This window comes from Diachasma alloeum, unplaced genomic scaffold (assembly GCF_001412515.2).
Source record: "Diachasma alloeum isolate Michigan unplaced genomic scaffold, Dall2.0 Dall_scaffold_01088, whole genome shotgun sequence".
NCBI classification, from domain to species: domain Eukaryota; kingdom Metazoa; phylum Arthropoda; class Insecta; order Hymenoptera; family Braconidae; genus Diachasma; species Diachasma alloeum.
In genome coordinates, this window is record NW_021681199.1 from 85,200 (window position 1) to 102,870 (window position 17,671).

The 17,671-nt window shown below is 34.8% G+C and overlaps 1 protein-coding gene across 8 annotated transcripts in view; it reads left to right on the plus strand.

Moving 5' to 3' along the window:
* The window catches only part of LOC107045841 (protein alan shepard), a 53,187-nt gene that overhangs the window by 24,762 nt on the left and 10,754 nt on the right, over window positions 1–17,671 (plus strand). For 3 of the 8 annotated variants that reach the window (XM_015268230.1, XM_015268225.1, XM_015268227.1), the window contains exons 4-5: window positions 8,279–8,337; window positions 11,341–11,486. In XM_015268230.1, the coding sequence (XP_015123716.1) occupies window positions 8,279–8,337; window positions 11,341–11,486 (205 nt within the window). The remainder of the gene's footprint in view (window positions 1–8,278; window positions 8,338–11,340; window positions 11,487–17,671) is intronic. The other 5 variants (XM_015268232.1, XM_015268229.1, XM_015268233.1 and 2 more) reach the window with 4 other exon arrangements.

Here is a 17,671-nt window from a genome sequence, read left to right on the forward strand (position 1 = left end):
GGGGCAATTTCGTCTTTAACGTGTGTGGGGTTTACAGCATGAGCCGAAGGCGAGTGATGTAACCACACACGTTAAGGACGAAATTTCCCAACAAGTACTGAACAAAATTTTATGTCACGAAGCCTGAAACCGGCTGAATTAGACACGAGACGCGAAGCGTCGTTTTCGCACTCGTATTGAAATATACTATTATGCCACTCATGCCTGAAACCGGCTGGATTACACTAATTCAGTCGGTTTCAGGCTTCGTGACAAAATTTTGTTCAGTACTTGTGGGGAAATTTCGTCTTTAACGTGTGTGGTTACATCACTCGCCTTCGGCTCATGCTGTAAACCCCACACACGTTAAAGACGAAATTGCCCCACACGTGCCGAAATATACTAATCGTTTACTCGTAAACGAAAAAGGCACAGCTCGGCCACTCGCCAAACGTAACATTATTGTCAAAAAATATTGTTCGACACGTGTGAGACGGGAATTTTCAGCTCGTGTGATTGGCAGTCCTCGGGCTTCGCCTCGGGCCGCCAACTTCACACTCGTGAAGATTCCGTCTTACTCGTATCGAAATATATCATTTTGACTCGTGTGATCCTCACACTCCTGAGAAAAGTTTTTTTCAGCCTTGTGACGAAAATTGATATTTTTTGTAAATGAATTTTGGCATATCATCTGACATCCCTAGCGGGTACCTCAGTATTTTTTGATGTTGAAAATTTTTCCTCAGTTGTTACAAACACTCCAAAAATTCTTACCGAGACAAATTTTTTTTACATGTAAATTTTGCCGCATTTTTTCTAAGCATATTTAGTCTTTTGGTATTTTTCAATGTTTCAATTTCTTACCGACATATTTCTAATTGAAAAGTAACCAATAATTCCACTACACAGCCGTCTCGTCTCACGCACGTCCCATATAATACGCCGGTAGGCTAGCCATGCCTTTCGATTACAAATATCGTAGTAGCAAAATAAGGTCCGAAAAAAATCGGAAAACCAAACGTTATTGTCTTGAATATATTGAATATATAACAAGGAATATTTTCAGTACTGACTTTTTTTGTATTTCAAATATTTATGCCCGAATTGTGCATAAATTCTCTAGTTAAAAAGTTACTTTCAGAAAGTTGAATGGTAGAAAATTTTGTAGCCGACCGTATTAAATTCCCTAATAATATATAATTAACAGGTTTCATCTTTCGTTTTTTTTCTTGTTTGATTTTTCTTCTGAGATATTCGCAATCGAAAGTTATGGATCGCTCATCAGCGCACGTGGTGTGGAAACAATCCACCGGAATTTTTATGTAAAAGAAATTGTCTCGGTAAGAATTTTTGTATTGTTTATAATAATTGGGCTAGAACTTGTCTCATTGAAAAATTGAAAAAAATACTGAGATATCCGCTAGGGATGTCGCTTGATATGCCAATCTACATTAAAAGAAAAAAGTCATTTGTTGAAATTTGAGCAACGCATGAAGCGGTTTTTACTTGTTTGTAAACGATGTATCGGAAAATAATTGGTAATTGAATCGGTGTTTTCTCGGTAATTGAATTTGAGGGAAATACTCAGAAGATCGAAATTATACAGGATAGGCTGAAAAAGAAGCAGCAATCAGCGGTGACAGGACTGATTGCCACTATGCAAGTTCAACATAACACATCAGTCTTATTACAGTCTATTCAACATATAGTTTATTCAACTCATTGTTTATTCAACTCATTGTTTATTCAACCCATACATATCGGGCAGTGACACATATTTCGGATTCTACGTAAATTTGAAAACACCTGAGTCATTGACCTGCCTGTATTTGAATCAGAATAAATATCAAAACAAATTCGAGTGCCTGTAGAAAGGATTTATTGATTTTTATTTTCGACGACAGGAATACGGAGAGAAATTTTTTAGAAAAATTTGAGTGCTAGTACTGGAAGAAATCCCAATCCACAGGCTATGAAAAATTCACGTGCTGCTCAATGAAAGTTCCAGTGTCGACACTGGATTTTTTTCCTGAACTGGACTTGTGTTGAGTTGTAGCATGTTGAATTTATTTTGGGTTAAATAGTCATGGAACCGCGATCAACAGTTGAAAAGTTATGCCATGTCAAAATTAAGTGAAAAATGTTAAAAATAAAAAAATGTGATGTTTTATTAAAAATTAAAAAATGAGGAGAAAACGAAATCGTTTCGTAGAATCCATCCTTCAAATCTCGGTGACCTTTGAGAATTTTTTCAGATTTTTCATATGACTTTTTCATTCATAAAGTGATTTTTCTGTCCCGGCGGGCGCAAAGTTACATTTCCCTCCCGCTTCGCGAAGCGGGAGGGAACTCTGACTTTGCGCCTACGCCGAGACGGAAAATCGCGTTCTAACCACGGGAAGTAAAATAAAGGACCCTCAGCCGCGTGCTTACCAACCTCGCCTTCGGCTCGGCTGGTAATTGCACTGGCGGCTGAGGATCCTTTATTTTCCCTCCCTAGGTTAGAAATATACTATTACAACTTAAATGCAGAATTGGTTGTCGCGGCAAACATCAGGAAAGTTCATGCTTTAAAAATTAGGTTCAGTGCAATAGTTACCTAACTCTGACCATTCCAGCAGGGTAATCAGCGAAAGGTCACCCAAGGATGAAAAGTCAGTACTTTCCTCCCTTGGGAACAACTTTTCACCATCGAGCGGAAAGTATTCGCTTTCCTCCCGCTCATCAGAAAGCAAAATACAAACTTTGCAGGCATGTTAAAATAGTATATTGTGCATCAAGGGCGGAAAGTCATGTTTTCCCGCACGAGGTGCATATTTTTTAACACGCTGCAAAGGAAAGTTCGTATTTTGCTCTTTGATGAGCGGGAGGAAAGTTCGAGCTTTCCGTGCAGGTGTGTGAAAATAGTATATTGGGCACCAAGGGAGGAAAACAGGACACTCTAACCCGCGCGTTGAAACAAAAAACTTCAATTTCCACTTAATTACGACTACCCATAATGATGTTAACATCGCGATTTAAGGCAAAGTGTGAACTTCGTGATTTCTCGCGAAAAAAAAATTATAATCAAACACGGCGATAAACACGCAGGTTTTTATGTCGTGTTTTTCTGCCTAGGTACACACACCATTATTCGTCATAACTTCACGGTAGAAGATGCAAATTGCACTGGCGGCTGAGGATCCTTTATTTTCCCTCCCTAGGTTAGAAATATAATATTTTTCTGCGCAAACCAAAAAAAAATCTGCACATTTTTTATGGGTGAAAAATCGATTTTGCGAATTTGGGCATCAATCTAGGCGGCCAATTCATCAGAATAGGCTAAAAAACCACACTATAATATCGTCCGATTTATAAGCTAATTATCTGCGTTGAGAAAAATATAGAAAGTTTGATTTTTCCGGGAAAACCAATATGGCCTGGGAAATGGGGAGTATCAAGGTCATTGGACAGGACTTCTCTTGGGCCCAGAATAATAAGCTGTTTACAAGCTTTTTTTCTGCGCCACCAAAAAAATTTGCTCCAAGATTTGGAGCGAAAAGTCGATCCCTCGCATTTAGGCCAACACGTAAGAGGCGAATTCGTCAGAATGGGCTGGGAAAACCGTCCTACAGTATCCTCCGATTTATAAGCTAATTATCTGCGTTGAAAAAAATATTAAAAAATCGATTTTTCCGGGAAAACCAATATGGCCTCCCGTTGAAAACATTAAAAAATTCTGAAACTCGGAGAGTAACTTCAGAAAACTTCCGTCAATTTTGCCAAACCCCAATAGTTTGAAGGAACAGCAATTAAACCCCCTCATTAGCTGACTAATGAATTAAAAAATCAGTTTGAAGACTACATTCTATTTTTTCTTTAATGAAAATGGTGAATCTAAGGGGGCACATTCAGAAACCCTTCCCTCAGTTTGCAGAAGCTCAATAATTTCCCGAATAAGTAATGAAGCAATTAACTGCTAGGTCTTCAACATGTTTTTTAAAATTAATTATTCAACTAATTAGGGGCCTAATTGCTGTTTCTGCTATTTATTGGGGTTTTGCAAACTTGAGGGAAGGTTTCTGAAGGTACTCCTCGAGTTTCAGAATTTTTCCATTTATTTCACGAGATTTAGTCTTTGACATGTTTTTTTAAAAATTAATTAGTGAACTAATTAGGGGTCTAATTGCTGTTTCCGCTTCTTATTGGGGTTTTGCAAACTTGAGGGAAGGTTTCTGAAGATACTCTCCGAGTTGCAGAATTTTCCCACTTTTTCAACAGGATTTAGTCTTCAACATGTTTTTTTCTAATTAATTAGTCAACTAATTAGGGTTCTAATTGCTGTTTTTTTCATTTATCGGGGATTTGCAAACTTGAGGGAAGGTTTCTGAAGGTACTCCCCGAGTTACAAAATTTTTCCATTTTTTTTCACGAGATTTAATCTTGAACATGTTTTTAAAAATTAATTAGTGAACTAATTAGGGGTCTAATTGCTGTTTTTGCTATTTATTGGGGTTTTGCAAACTTGCGGGAAGGTTTCTGAAGGTACTCCCCGAGTTTCAGAATTTTTACATTTTTTTCACGAGATTTATTCTTCAACATGTTTTTTTAATTATTAGAAAATAATTATTATAGTTTTAGATTTTTTTTGCATTTGCAATCTTTAGAAAGAAGTCGCGGAATTTGCAAAGCCTTCGGATTAGCAAAAAATGTATGCAAAGCATCTTTATCTATGGCTTTGCTAGCTCAATAAAAACCTGGCAAGGACCCAAAAAACAAAAAAAAACAAAAAAGAAATTTTTTTTTTATCAGATAAAATTCAGGAAAAACTCCCTACTTCTGTTACAATTGACCAAATTCGAGTTTTCCACTTTGGCTTTGCCAGCTTTTCATACCTGAATGGGTTGAATGAGAACCCGTTTTGAAAAAATTTTGTTCATTCAATGCCAACAAAGCAACTGTAACTAATTCCTCCTAAATATTCAGAATGTTGGTTTCATACGATCCCACATTAGTGTTAAAATCACAGAGTATTCATAGACTAAAAATTTGGATGCTTGAGGAGTAGATAATCATTCTCCCGGTGTTTGCTCAAGTTCCGAGACTATGAGAAAAGAATGAAAACGGAAAATCGAAACTATTTTAAACTTTTTCTCGACACAGATAATTAGCTTATAAATCGGAGGATATACGGGGATGGTTTTCCCAGCCCATTCTGATGAATTGGCCACTTACATGTTCGCCCAATTGCGAGGAATCGACTTTTCGCTCCACATCTTGGAGCAAATTTTTTTTGGTGGCGCAGAAAAAAAGCTTATAAACAGCTGATTATTCTGTGCCCAAGAGAAGTCCTATCCAATGACCTTTATACTCCTCATTTCCCAGGCCATATTGGTTTTCCCGAAAAAATCGATTTTTTAATATTTTCCTCAACGCAGATAATTAGCTTATAAATCGGAGGATACTGTGGGATGGTTTTCCTAGCCCATTCTGACGAATTCGCCTCTTACGTGTTGGCCAAATGCGAGGGATCGACTTTTCGCTCCAAATCTTGGAGGAAATGTTTTTTGGTGGCGCAGAAGAAAAGCTTGTAAACAGCTGATTATTCTGGGCCCTAAAGCATCCCGTTCCGATGACCTTGATTTTCCTCATTTCCCAGCCCATATCGGTTTTCCCGGAAAAATCAAACTTTCTATATTTTTCTCAACGCAGATAATTAGCTTATAAATCGGACGATATTATAGTGTGGTTTTTAGCCTATTCTGATGAATTGGCCGCCTAGATTGATGCCCAAATTCGCAAAATCGATTTTTCACCCATAAAAAATGTGCAGATTTTTTTTGGTTTGCACAGAAAAAAAGCATGTAATTTGGAGCTATTGACCGAGACGATCGGAGCACCCTGGCTGCCCAGCTTGACGGAGCTCCGTACATCACTTGGTCAGGTTTTCATCAGGCATCATCTGATCATGTCTACCTGATCAGAACTTGATCTGAACCCGCCTGTAGTTTTTCGGATCCGATCTGCTGGATCAGAACTTGGTCAGGTTCTCATCAGGCATCATCTGATCATGTCAACCTGATCAGAACTTGATCTAAACCCGTCTGTAGTTTTTCGAATCCGATCTGCTGGATCAGAACTTGGTCAGGTTCTCATCACGAATCACCAGATCAGTCGAACCTTACAAAAACCTGATCAAGTTCTGATCGTGCTTCAGGTGGGCCTGAAACAATTTCCACTCGGGAAAGCGAAGTGTTACTCACAAGAATTCACATTACGTAGGAACCTTTGAACTTTAGGCATGTTGTGTTTCGAAAAATGAACTTGTTCACCCGTGGGCTTTTCCATTTTCGGCTGGTGATCGACCACATCTCATAAATTAATAAAATGAGATGGACAGACTAACTATAACTTATCACTTCACACAATAAACGCTCAGTGTAAGTTAACCCCTGGAAAGAGTACTTCAACCCTTCTTGGGGTTGATTTAACTCCATTCAGGGGAGATCCCGCTAAAGGTTGAAGCACACAGAATTTGGGTGTTAATTATATCTTATCTGGGGATAATATACACCTGGGAGTTCGGTTTCGATTAACCTAATTTTATGGTTTAGTCACACCCGAGATGAGGGTAGAATTTATATTTGAAATAAATTTAGTTTCATTTAGAATTTGCATTCGATTAATATCCCTAGTGGAGCTCCATACACAGTACTGTTACCGCCAAAAGTCGAACAAAACGTTTATCCTAATTTGTGTTGCGTGGTTTAAAAAGGCAAATGAAGTAAGAAATTGAAGTTTAATTCTTATTGTTATTTTCATTGCTCAACCATAATTGCTTTCAAGGAATTAATAAACGAATGCAAATACAATGATATTGAATGACAACGAAATAAAAATGTTAAGAATTGTCTACGATCATAGGAAGGATTTATTTCCCCTGAATAAACTTCACTTGAATCAAACAAATGGGTTAATTTGAATAATTGGTGATGAAGTTGTCATTTAATGTAGAATTTAATTTTTATTCGTGTTTTTATTCACATCAAACAAATTTTTTTTTTGATATGAACAAATTTTCCCTGTATCGAAATAGAAATACCGTCAGTTACAAATGAAATCCTTTTCTCAACGGTAATGAGCATGGATTAATTAACATGTAATAATTCTTTATTTGAAACAGGGGAATTGTTCATTTGATTTTAATAGGAAATTCATTAGGAGTTATTGAATGATTTTTCTCATACAATTAAAACCAATACATTGAAAGAAATATGTGGACGTCCGCATGAAAAGGGACCACTTTGGCACTATTAGAGTTATGTATATGCCGATAATCTTGATCTGATTCTGCAAATTTAGAGCCAAAAATGAACTTGATATCGTAAAGAGTGACGACGCTATAGACAATCGAAAAAATAATTAACATGGGTTTAAATGGGAGTAGACAAGAGAAAAACGTGAATATCTCGGAAAATAGAATCGACAAAGTGGTCCCTTTTCATGCGGACGTCCACATATATGAATTAATTAATCCTCATAACTCATATTGTTGAAATTATTTGGTCATATAACTCCTAGGCTGTTGGGTCTTTAATAAATAAATTACAAATAATAATTCACAAACATGGAGTGTTCCGAAAGGATTATCGCTTCGAAAACAAAACGGCTGTGGTGAAATAAATATCAAATGATTGTCTGTTTCCTGATCTGAAAATCTCTCCGAGATAGATTTATGTGTTTTTGAGGGATTCGACTGTCAGGGACAAACGACTGATTACTCTAAAATACCCACATTTGCCGTATAATCACACGTGAAAAAATTTAATAGCGGTCTATTGAAATTTCTAGTAGTTTTTGGCCGGTTCTGTTGAAATGATCAATAGAACATATTCTATAGAAAAAGTCAATAGAATTCAATTTTTCTTTAAAACTTCTTCTATTGAGATCTTTTTTATAGAATTTTCTCGGCTCAAATTTTCTAAGTTTTCCTCATTCTATTTGTCTGTTCTTTTCATCAAGAAAATCAACCAAAAAACTTGAAAAATTTGCGCCAGGGAAATTCCGTAGAAAATATCTCACTAGAATAAGTTCTATACAAAAATCGAATTCTACTGACTCTTTCTACAGAATATTTTCCATTGAATATTTCAATAAAATCGGTCAAAAACTGATAGAAAGTTCGATAAAAATTCAATAGAATTTTCTAGCGAATTCGCTAGGTTTTTCTATTAAATTTTCCTTTGATGAAGAGTACCAAATTATTGCTATTTTATCATAATCGACTAATGACATTTTTTTAATGTTTAATCTTTTTCAGATACGGAACTATAACTTCTACAAAGGCGATTCTGGACAAAAATACAAATAAATGTAGAGGTACTTGGTTGGATTATCACACTTTTAAGTTGGTCTCATTTACTCACCATTGCCATTGTTTCATTATTTCTATTTGTAGTTTTTGTTGTCAATGAGTCACGCAAAATGTGTCCATCCCTTTCATGCCTCATGAGAATTTCATTTCCTTCTCGCATTATGCATCGAATGATGTATTTTTTCTTATTTAGAATAGGATTCTACACATGGTGTGCATTAATCTCCTGCTTTCAGTTTTATTTAAATATTTCACCTGCTTCTTTTCAGATAAAATTTACGTAATCAATAAGTCAGGTTCAATTCAATTGAGTTCTGCAATCGATAACTTTGGAATTTTTTCCCAGAGGATCTCGAGTAATTTTTTGGATTCAATATAGAAGAGATTTATAGATTGCTTTGAAAATATTTGACAAAGTAAAATGTTCAAGGAAATAATGTCAAGGCATCTTATTTGTAGAGAATTTTATTGGCCAAACAGAAAAAGTCTTCACATCTGTTGATAAATGTACATGTTCTGGTGATAGAGAAAAATAATAAAAATTATGAGGACATGCATTGCTGTTGGCCATATTTGAGAATTTAAAAAAAATCACGAATTTCATAAAAAATTTGAAATTTGCTTCGATTTCCGTCCACTTGGACACACTAGAAAGTATCAATTTTTTAAAGGTATTATTTACATAATTCCGAATTTGTTTTTACTTAAAATTTGCGTTGAATGATTCAAGGTTTAATGATGTCATGCTTACTCTATTAAATGTTGACAATTTTCCTGGTTCTTGGCAAAAATCAATATACTACTGTTTTCTGTGAAGATTGCATTCTAACAATTCGAATTCAATAAGCTTCATTTGGCATAAAGCATCGCATTGAGTCCAATATTTAGTATTGGATCTCATATTTTTCAACGAACTCATAACACGATGGCTGTCCATCAATAAAGATCATTGTTGTTTATAGAATCCTTCAATAATTATCTAGCTTAATGTGGTGGAATCGTTATCAATTTCATTACCTATTATTCTATTGATTTACAAAAGCCATTTTTTAGCGAATATTTTAAAAATTCGTTTAGTAGGAGATCCCGTGACATTTTTAAAACTGAGAAAATTTCATATTTTTGAAATTCACTTACGGCAATAGTAACATTAAGTTTATGTATATTAACAACCTGCATGGAATACATGACGGAATGACTTCCATCATGAATTCATAAATATTTGTGTGCGTCCATATTGAAAGGACCCACTTTTACAATATTGGAGCTATATATCATATTAGACTAATCGTGGTTGAGAACTACACATTTTCAGCAGAAAATGATCCCAATAGTGTAAAAATAACATCACTATCGAAGATGTCAAAAAAATTAAATTACAAAAGTCAAGACTTCTTTCGAGTTACGCTACACTGCTAGAATAACCGCAGAGTTCTCAAACGAGTCTCACTTGTGCCAAAAACATCGTTTGTTAAGAATGATTAAAAAAGGATATTTCGTTGTTATTGAAAGCAAAGCAATTCTTCATGTTTGAGACTTTCAAATTCGAACCAAACAATTATTTTTTTTTTGTAATTTTCAACTAACGATTTTCTTGGCTTAGCAAGACTTGTTTGAGAATTTGTTCCTTTTTCTCTCAGTGTAGCTGAATGAGAGGAAAACGTTCAATAATTCAATAAGAATGATCGTATCCGCAGTTATCAATACCACAGATGCAAGTTCTTTACACTCCAAGTATCATTAATTACGTTTAATGTTTATTTATTTTTTCAAAAGATATTTGTACTGAAGATAATAACCTTGTATGTTACCAGATATAATTTCTACAATTTACTATATTATGCAGAAATTCCAACTGACCGTGATCAGGAATATTGTTCGGAAGGTGTTGAATTTTGTTGTTTCTTCAAACAATTTTTTTTAGTGAATAAAATGAAATTATCTCAAGTTGAGAGTTTTGGAAAAATTCATGAAAACCCAGTTTCTTTGAGGGGAGATTACTACGAGTTTTAAAAGTCGCGGGCTATTAGAATGAGATTTCTCATACATTGGAGATCGATAATATATATATATATATATATATATATATATATATATATATATATATATATATATTATCGATATATATATATAAACGAATAATTAGTGCAAACAAATTAATTGTTTATTGTTCGTTTGCCCCGCAGACGCTTAAAATCTTAAAAATAGACTAAAGCCTCCAATTTTTGAGCTACAGAGGTTTTTTTTTTTTTTCAATTTTTGAAAAAATGTGTACAATAACAATTACCAATTGGATTTTTGAAATTCAAGTCCTATTTTCGTTTCTTTGTTAATAAAAAATTGTGCCATTCATGTAAAATAGCCCGAGAAATGTTTCTGAAAGAATTGAGAATATATTTAAAACATGTTAAGGATAATTTTTCTACCTATTTTACATGAATGGTGCAAATTTTTATATTGAAAAAAAAAGAAAATTAGCTGTGTAGAAGTCGAATTCCAAAAAAAAAAATTCGTAATTGTTATTGTAGACATTTTGTCAAAAATTAAAAAGAAAAAACCTCTGTAGCTAAAAAATTCGAGGCCCTTTGAACATGTTAAGCGTCTGCGGGGCAAACAAACAATAAACAATTAATTTTTTTGCACTAATTATTCGTTTTTAGACATACACAATTGAGCTTCAATGCATGAGAAATCTCACTCCAATAGCCCGTGACGTTTAAAACTCATAGTAGTCTCCCCTTAATACTAATCGCCCCGTCACATATCGGCAAATTGGTTTGTGATTATTTTCACATCATGATTCAACATAGGCGACTACATTCTCTTTTTTTTTTACCGCAACATGTTACTTTTTTTTTCATCGACCTAGAGCAGTTCAAAGAGAGTGGGGCCCCCTTTCATGTGAACACACATATTTACTTATAATAAAAATGTAAATCAAAATTTAACAGAATAGAATGACATCATAATCAGTGTTTTTGATGAAAAATGATACATTTCGATTTCAGGTTATGGCTTTGTAGACTTTGAGTCACCGGTGGCGGCAGAGGGTGCCGTGAAAGCACTGGTCGCCAAGGGCATCCAAGCACAGATGGCGAAAGTGGGTATCTGGTTGCATCGTAGACTGGCCAGTGTACGTTGGTTGTGCATGCAAGTACAGTAATACCAGAGTAACAGTAAAACAACCTCTTTTTCTTCTTTTCTTTATCCACCAGTTCCTTCTCTCCCTTCAGTCATTCTAATTATTTTATTTTTGTTTATCTATTTATTTATTCCATATCCTCCCCTCCCTCTCATCATCCGCCTATGTAACCAGATCCAGAACCCATGGCCGTGGTCGAAGCTCTGTATGTTGTTTCATCAATTTTTGCGCAATGTTTTTAAAGATATAAAATATAAAAAAGATAATTTTTTTAACGAAAAAACTGATCAATTATTGAAAATAGTGATCCGAAATTATTTTAGATTTTATACAACAGAAAAAAGTATATTGAATTTGATTTTAATGGTACATTAGCTAAGAAGCACAATTTCGATAGTCATCTTTTAGATATATAAAAAGACTATTTTATGTGTTTTAAAACTGGGCTTGGAATATTGGAAATTTGGATCTGAAAGAGTAAGTGAGAAGGAGTGCTCTGAAATTAAACTGGGTTTGATTATAGGAGGGAATAATTGAGAACACTGAGTATTGTCACTGAGGCTTCCACTGTTCAAAGCTATTGACTACACGAATCACTGTACAAAATAATGTAAAACTGTCTGACTGCAGTTAGGCAGCGAATCGCAAAAACTCCACAATTATGCGACCTCACTGGAGGTCCTAAGGACAATAAAATTATACAATATGTTGCATTAGATTGATGAGAAACTCTAGGATCAATGCGTTAACGAACCACTCCGGATGAGTAAATCTAGCCATGTATTTGGCGTTATAACTCTGGGTACTGGAAAGCAAATTAGCTCGGGAGCTGAGTTGATACTGGGGATAAAAAGCGCGGGCGATTGCATAATCGAGACGTCGAACCTCTTTGACGAGGCTAGATGTCCATCAGTTCCCGGTGAGTACTGTCACTGGAATTGATGGCGGGTAATACCTCAACGAGAGTTTACTGGCAGGGAGCGGCGGGATTATTAACATTATGTCTGTGCAATATGTCATCTTTTGAAAGATGGTCAAAGAGATACCTCAAATTTATCAAAAAGTTATCTAAAAGACCGTTTTACCCAAAAATAACATTTTGCAAAAGACAGTCTTTTTGTTTGTTCGTTTGTTGGGATTTAACGTCACATCAACAGCTAGGTTATTAATGACGGGCTCTCGACTCTTTTTTGTCCTTACCCATGTAGCACAATACAAAGTGGCTGAACATCGGACTGAACTCGCCGCCGAGTTCCCCGATAATCGGCTGCGATCTTCGGCCGATGTTCCGCCGAACGTTGGGACGTGACTTTGGGCCATCAAAGACGCCGATGTACGCCCGACATTGGCGCCGATTATCAGCCAACCATCGGTGAAATAAAATTTTAAAATGCTATATGCTATCCATCGACTTTCCGGACCTCTATACGAGGGAAATAATTGAATAATTATCAATGCACAAATTAAAAAATTCGGAGGCACACGGGCTTGAACACAAGTGGGGTATGATCCCACATCTTCTGTTTGCCGGACAGGTGCTCTGCCAATTGAGCTATTGTGGCCTCCTCCGCATCTCCGAATTTCAGAACTTGTGCATATCGTCTCACTATCCCCACTCCCCCCCCCCTTCCCGTTTAAAGCCATAGTGAAATATCACAATCAAAGACATTTTATGACCGGTATATACCGGTCATAAAATTTTAAAATTGTTCGTACATATTTGTCCCAATAGTTTATAATCGTTTTATACACCTTCTTATCCATTCCTGTGAACCAAAAAAGAAAAAAAATGAAATTAAAAAAAAAATTGGCTCCGGTGGGATTCAACCGCCAGTCCTTCTGAGCTGTAGTCAAGCGCGCTGTCCATTGGGTCTTCTGTAATTTCTTATGAAGATGAATTTTTTTCGGGTATATAAATGCCACGTGTTGTTTTTGTTTGAAGCTCCGAATGCGGTTATCAACAATTAATTGACTAATGTGTTACTCCGATGAGAGGAGTTAATCAATTAATTTGCTATTCTTAAATTATTTAGACCGTTATTCGGGGTATCTACATATATCAATATTCTGTACATTAGGAGAGAGGATGGATGCATGCCATTCATTTGAAAAATATCCTATAAATATCAAGTCGGGACCCGACGTGTGGCGCGCGGATATTGGATCAGTGTTTGGCCTTTAATCAGAGCCCCGATGTTCGGCGAGCAGATATTAGGCCGATGTTTGGCCGTATCGTATATATCGGCACATCCTACATGGGTAGAACTCACGACAATTTCTTCTGTAATTTGTAGATTACGATGTTATGACAGTATTTCAAGTGAATGATCAGAATGCAATCACACATGATGGTGAGAATCAACTGTAGTCAGGCTCTCGAGACACGTGAAACTGTAGGTTGTATGTACATGATTCGAACATGTTCAATTCTATTTTCTCTGGGTATTTAACGATTTACTACAAACATTTTTAATATATACATATTGTTGTAGCTATATAAACCTTCTAGGTTTGGGTAAGCATAACAAAAAACATTCTTAATTGTATCCTTACATTATTTGGCTAAATCAAATAATCCAGAAATAATTCGCCGGTGCCAGGTTGTGAAGCCAAGACCTCTGGTTTTGTAGGCGGACACCTTACCGACTTGACCATACACCCGACTAAGACAGTCTTTTTGTATATCTAAAAAATAACTATCGAAATTGTGCTCCTTGGTTAAATATTCGACAGGAGGAGATTCTCTGACGAGACTCAGTTTATAATCACATTCGTCGAAAAAACCTCATTTTGCCTAGATCCGAACCAAGTGAGGTACAAATGCGTTTTCCAGCGCAAGCGCAGTAAGCTTTTGTGTTAAACACGCTAGTAATAGTATATTTCAGCACGTGTGGGGCAATTTCGTCTTTAACGTGTGTGGGGTTTACAGCATGAGCCGAAGGCGAGTGATGTAATCACACACGTTAAGGACGAAATTTCCCAACAAGTACTGAACAAAATTTTATGTCACGAAGCCTGAAACCGGCTGAATTAGACACGAGACGCGAAGCGTCGAGTGTGTAATCCAGCCGGTTTCAGGCATGAGTGGCAAAATGTTATTTTTAACGAATGTGACAAGTAAACCTTAGATTCGTCAATAAATCTCATTTCATGTTAAAAGAAACTACTAAAAAACGGAATAAAGCAATTTTTTTAGATACATTTGCTTTTTACTCTTCTAGAGCTATTTTTCTTTCTGGAAGCCAAAGTTTCGCATTTCTTTTCTTTTTAATTATCAAAGGAATTACGGAAAAGCGAAAAAATCTGTTCTCCTGAGATAAAAACCGCGAAAAATATTCAGAGAATATTTCTTTTCATGTTTTCGATTTATTGTCATATTTTCTCATGGTTTCAATTTTCCGATTTATAAATTTTGTATGGGTCTATAAAAAAGTCATTCATAAAATAGTAATGGCGATAATTTGGTTTTTGTTTTGTATTTTTATAGTTATCGAAAAACCATTTTTATTCTTACACCACAAATGTATCCCGCCTTTTCATTCCGCTTTGATTCATTCCCTTACACGAATCTCTCTACAAATTGAAACTTACCTCTGTCGATGCTTGCTGCTATACCTCGGCCAAAAATATACATGAAAATTGAAACAAAAAACGCTGCTACTTCCCAATATTTCGTAATTGCATTCATGCAGACACGAATTTAGTTCCATCAATCCCTCCGCCCTAAAGCATTTCTTCTCCAGTGAATTGGAATAAAGCAAAATCTGCCATACATTTACTCATTTGTCTTCTAAGAATTCTACCCAAAATTATCTCAAATTCTCTCAATTTTTATCGACGTATGGCAGCACAGAATCTTCAAGCAAAATTCCACAACTGAAAGGCAGAAATTTCTCAAGAATTTTCGAACTGAAAAAAAAAAATTAGAAAACATCCTCCATTCAATTATGAAAGATAGAGAACGAAATACAGAAATGGATTGAAGGTTTTCCACCTTAGAAAAAAACAAAAAAAGAATCATATGTTCTTCAAAAATGTAAAATAAACGAAACAATTTACTAACCCGGAATGGTTATTAAAATTTAAAAAATACATTACATACCCAGGCCAGGCTGACGATGTCTCAACTCGCATGTGATATGATTAAAAAAGACTGAATGAACCAGTACATTAACTATATATAGTTATATCCATAAATATGTATAATTTTTATTTTTTCAATTTTATTTATTTTTCTTCCCTTCGGTGTACACGCTGGAACAATTACCAATTGCCTAATGTATATCTCAGCCCATTAATTCATCCAGAACAAAAAAAATACCTACGAAGCATAGAGAAAAAGCATTGAGTATTCATTAACTAGCACTTTATTGAGGTAGAATCCAAGTGACATTAACAATTGTCTATCATCACGTTTTCATCTTCAGTGACATGGAAAAACGCATTCCCCTTTCATGATTAGAATGAGATGTTTGAGCATTCACGAATCTAATTTTTTTATGGCATACAATGCACATAAAATTAAAAACACAAATAACCGCATTCAAGCGACAGAAAGAAAATTCCTGTTGGAAACATGAATTCAGAAAACGAAAAAGAATTTAAAAAATTACCTCTTGAGCATCAATTTCGATGGAAACTTATACATTTAAAAAATTAATGTCTTAAACGTAAACAAATGCAGAAATAATGAATCAGAAACAAAATTGTTGAGGTTTTTAAATGGTGCATAAGGAGTGTCAAAAAAATTTTTAATTGAAGGTACAAAACTGGATCGATAAATGGCGAAACTGGCTATAAATTATAGATCGGTTCACGATATACAACTGAAGTTGCTTAATCATCTTCAGAATCTTTAGCGGGAAATACACTTAAGGATATCCAAGTACTAATTTACTTTTTTGTAGAGCGAATTAAGAGCTCCGAAAAAGGTTATTACGAAAATTTCGCTATCTCCCTTAGATTCAAAGATGTTCTTCGAAAACTGAGCTAAGAGCTAAATCGACTTGAACCATTTTACCGCTTCGCTACTGATTCTATAAATAATTTATAACCAATCAATTTTCCACCATAAAAATAATTTGTTCGGAATCGTAACAAATTCATTTATATTCAGAATTTTACCAGCAATCAATTTCATGCCTGAGGAAATAAAGTTTCCGAAAGTTTAAACAATTTCAATTATTTATTTGTAAACAATGAATATTTAAAAAATAATAATTCTATGCAAAATGTAATTTGATTGGCGTTGAATATTCATGATTTTTTTCAAATTTTTCTCACAAAATTTAATTTACTAATTGGATTATTGAAAATGGTTGAATATATAGTGTGGTCTGTACAAAACTGTAAAAGATCCTTGGATATCCTTAATAATTGGAATTAGCAGGGAAATTTGCGCTTGAAAAAATTGGCTGGTTGACAGAACTTGAGAAGTTATGAATAAAAAGCTTTTTCAACTGGAACGTGTTGAGAAAGACGAAGGATCCTTATGAAGTATTTGCCTGTGGAAATTCGCCTGTCTATTCAATACGAGAATTCTCGTAATTTGAGCATTCTCAAATTGCAATGTGTTCATGTTCAATGTAACAGAATTCGATGAACTTGTTGAATGCGCTTGGATTGTAATTTTCCTATAATTTTCCAATTATCAAAGATTTCATTGCTGTCGTAGGTATTTTTTCGAATGATAAAACTATGAAATACCGGTGTATATTTATTGCGGAATATCAATGAACAAAATCTTAAGTATAAAATTTATTATGAAGAAATATGAACGCCATCAAGCTTGGCTTTTATACCATAATGTTTTCATTATTTATTCTGTTTTTGTGTTAATGCATTCGCAAGATTGAAGTAAATTGTCGTAAAGTATAAGTATATTCAAAGTAATCGTAGTATCAAATTTGATTGACAATTTTATTTCTCTCCAATTTCATTTTCAATCTTCATTTTTTTATTCATTTATTCAATTCAAAATTCAATTTTTAGTTCCAATTTGTGAAGAGAAAAATTCTTTAGAACTTCAAAATGAGCTTTGAAATGTCAAGAACTGTCAAGAATAATTGTTGATGTTAAATGTAGTTCTACCTGAGAAACTAACACCTTTAGACAAAAATTATTGAGATAATTGACTATAAACAAGGCCCCTGACATTTTCTCCTGAAATCAATAGTTGTGTTGAGGTTTGTCGCAAC